The 3,849-nt window shown below is 38.1% G+C and overlaps 1 protein-coding gene across 1 annotated transcript; it reads right to left on the minus strand.

Moving 5' to 3' along the window:
* Positions 1 to 813: 813 nt before the first annotated feature.
* msx1a (muscle segment homeobox 1a) lies at positions 814 to 3,181 on the minus strand. Its single transcript, XM_087801448.1, has 2 exons — positions 2,684 to 3,181; positions 814 to 2,005 (listed from the first exon to the last, which is right to left on the minus strand). Exons 1-2 carry the CDS (start codon positions 3,111 to 3,113, stop codon positions 1,587 to 1,589), a joined length of 849 nt encoding a protein of 282 aa, XP_087657574.1. The 5' UTR covers positions 3,114 to 3,181; the 3' UTR covers positions 814 to 1,586.
* Positions 3,182 to 3,849: the final 668 nt, after the last annotated feature.

The following is a 3,849-nucleotide window of genomic DNA, read 5'->3' on the forward strand; positions in this document are numbered from 1 at the left end:
ATATGAGCGATGGAAGCAGCGTTCTTAACCTGGATTAAGAACCATTAGTGTATAATGGAATATAAGTAACATGTTATTTAGATGAAGTGCATTGTAGCAAAACTATACATTACTACATTAATATATGTATACATTCAATACCGTTTTCTGGTAATTAAAACTGTTTTTAATTACAAAACAAGCGTTTTTTATTATTTTTTTTAATATTAAAATATATGGTGTTAAGAAGTCAACGCTATTTTTCTGTACTTTCTAATTTAATTGTAAACACCCTTTAATTCTGCAGTTTAATGCAATATATCGCCACATTAACCTTAACTTATATATGTGTGAGTCAATTGATTCATTCGAAATAAAACAAAACGTGTTTACTATAGTTTACCATATAAGAAATAAAATACAATATTATTCACACATCATATCTAACATATTTTAAATTTGAAATTCAAGTCTCATTGTAAATTTTGTTTGTTCTTTTTCCTTATATGAACAAATGGCGGTTAAAGAAAAACTAATTTAGGTTTTAACCCAAACTGCAATCATACATATAACTTTGGAGTGAAGACATGAATAGTGAAATGTTGTATTAAAATTGCAATAGATTGATATTTAAAACAAACTCTACCATTTGTAGAATAATAAGTTAAAATAAATATATAATTTGCATCTTATGGGCATCAATTTTGGATTAAGAAAGAAAAAAGTAATTTATAAACTACAGTCAGATATTAAAAAAAAACTTAAACGCATTTAGAAAAGCGACTCGGTTTGACTTTAAAAATCACGCTTTGTTGAAAAATAATTACAAACCAATTGAAAAAAAGAATAAACAATTTATTGTTAAGTTATGTCACAAATATAATCATAATAAATGAGGATATTCTTCAAATATACAGTATTTTACACATTTCCCTTGCAAAGGGAGACATTTAAAAAAACAGACAATGCTGTTAATTAAGAACATAAAAATACAAAAAAAAAAGAAAATGCTGAGTTCTCCAAAAATCCACAAAGAGCATTCATTTGACACTTGATTCAACCGAACTTATAAAGGTTTGCAGTCGCCTTACAACAGTGTTAATACTGGCTGCTCAGACATGGACTCACTTTTTAATTTGACCTCTTATTGTAGTGTGTCTTATGGGCTTAACTATAACTAATACAGTTGTTGTTGTTTTTTAAATGACATTACAAACCAGGTCCAGATTAAGAGAAGACCTAAGGCTTGTTACCACGTTTCAAATCAAGTTACTAACACTGTTATAAACGTTGGTTATTCACACTGGTGATGCGCTCAATATAAAAGTGGCAGAATCTCTTTTAAAATAAAATGATGTCTCACACACCAGATCATATCGAGCCCAAAACAGACCCTTGGCAATCATGGTTTTTTTTTCAAAAAAAGTCAAATGCATCATTTGTTAAAGTGATCCCTCTGCTTTAACCTTGACAGGAACTTACTGGTTCTTAAGGGTCCTCGTCGGGTTTGGAGACACGAGGTGACACCACCAGGATGTCTTTTGAGTTCGTGATCTAACGACCCGAAGAGCCATCTTTTACCAAAGAGGGTCTTCAGGTGGAAGTCATCAGGCGAGGTGGTACATACTGTATCCGACGTGGGCCGCGTACAGGCCCATGGGGGACACCGGGAGCGAGTGTCTTTGGAACGGGTGCGACCCGGCGTAAGAACCGGGAACGTGTGCGCCAAGAGGAAAAGAAATCCCGAACGCCGGTGGCAACATGGGCTTCGCTGCCATCTTAAGTTTTTCTAGCTCTGCCTCCTGGAGCCGCTTCGCTTTGGCCCTGCGGTTCTGGAACCAGATCTTGACCTGGGTCTCTGTCAGGTTGAGGGAACTGGAGAACTCCGCGCGCTCGGCGATGGAAAGGTACTGTTTCTGTCGGAACTTTCTCTCCAGGGCCAGCAGCTGGGACGTGGTGAAGGGGGTCCTGGGCTTTCTGTTGGTCTTGTGCTTCCTCAGTGGACACGCTGGAGGACTTAACCGCCCTGTGAAGCAAGATTTAAAAAAAAATCATGAATATACACGTGCAATACGCAGTGTTACATATATCGGTAATACATGTCAATTATTTCACCAAAACAATAGAACTCCAAATAATCTTTAAATTAATCCCTTTTGGAAGTGTGTGGTAAATAAACCTGTTGGTCCCAGTGTCGTTCAGTTTAATTTAATCCAAAATAAACTATGACATTAATCACGGTATTACGGTATTATGGTTAAAAAGCAACACATCCAATTCCCGTCGATTCTTTAATAGGTCTCATAATTCAGAGCTGACGAAATGTCTCAATTTATTTAAAAAACACGAACCTAATTTTGTTTGTGGCAGATGAAAAACAGACCGATTTTAAATGGTTAAACGGGCGATTTGTCGGTAAAAAAAATATATAAAAAATTAACATATCGCGGGGTTACGGTTAACTTTTGCATTTATTATTAAATAAAATATAATGTTTCCTGGTGTATAAAAAAAAAGATCATTATATATATGTCATATCATTATATACAACATAGATTAAGTCAATATTTCACATTTTAAATCATATACATTGTTTTTAAGTCACTGGGCTTTTGTTATGGTTGATAAAGTCGAGCCCGTCTACCCATATGGTTTTGCATTAAAAAAGATAATAATAAAAATGAAAGGAGTTTAAAAGACTTACGTGGAGGTGTGGGAGAAAAACGAGGACTCTGTATCCAAGAGTTTCTGTCTTGACTATCCGGGCTCTCAGGTTTGATCAACACACCCTCAGGCATGTTCATAATGTCGCCCACCGAGAACGGGGAGCTCATCTGCATCGCGGACGTATCCAGACTTCCAAAGGGACCCAGTCTTGGACTTTTCCCCAGCGAGGAGTGCGATGACCCCCCGGCGGCCGCGGGGTCCGGGGACGAGGCTTCTCTGCTGGGCTTCCTGTCCGCCATCAGCGCCTCCACGCTGAACGGCAGGATGGCGACTTTGGGCTTCCCGGTCTCCTCTGGTGGACTCAGGCTGGTGGTGGTCTGCATGTCTGCCTTGGTGCCCAGAACCGAGCGACTGTCTTCGGCTTTTAAACCCGCGGTCACGGCTGACATGACGGTCGATGGGGCCATACAGGTCCGAGTGACACTTTTGGGTGAACTTGAGTGGTGGGTGGAAAGAGAGTCCCTTACAGAGTCGGTATCCTCATGTTGATGTGCGGGGACAGGAGAGCCCGGCTTTATTAATGCGGGCGTGCAGGAGAAACTGACCAATCAGAGGCGAGAGAGAGGGCCTGGCCTGACGCGTCAGAGAGAGAGAGAGAGAGAGGGAGAGAAAAAAAAAGAGTGAGTGGTGAACAATTCCCAATAAAAACAAGCAACTGAAACGAATCCTGCCTACTTTTTAATTCAAGATTCATGCCATTTAATTAATGTGGAGGGTGAGAAACGACACAGGAGCCCAAACTTGATCTAAAAAAAATATAAGAGATTTATTAATAAAAATATTAAATATTACATATCAACCCTGCGGGCTATTCAGTAAGACGATACGTTTTTGTTTTTTTTCAGTACAAATAAGCTTTGTCATCTGACACGATGACTCGAGCGTTGAAAGTCAGATGACAACATGTTCATAATGACAGTAGTACTTTTTTATTTGTTCAGGCTTTTCCTTTATTTTCTGGAACTCCTGTTGTGTTATCAGTTTTATCTTGATCTTTAAAGTATATACTTTAATGAGTATTGTGTTGATTGTTTAAGCGCTTTGTGACCCTGGTCTGGAAAAGAGATATATAAATAAAAATTACTTACTTACTTACTTACTGCTATAGTACTGCTATTTATTTGTCATTACATATAAAGCTGT

This window comes from Callionymus lyra, chromosome 10 (genome assembly GCF_982586985.1).
Source record: "Callionymus lyra chromosome 10, fCalLyr1.hap1.1, whole genome shotgun sequence".
Taxonomy (NCBI): domain Eukaryota; kingdom Metazoa; phylum Chordata; class Actinopteri; order Syngnathiformes; family Callionymidae; genus Callionymus; species Callionymus lyra.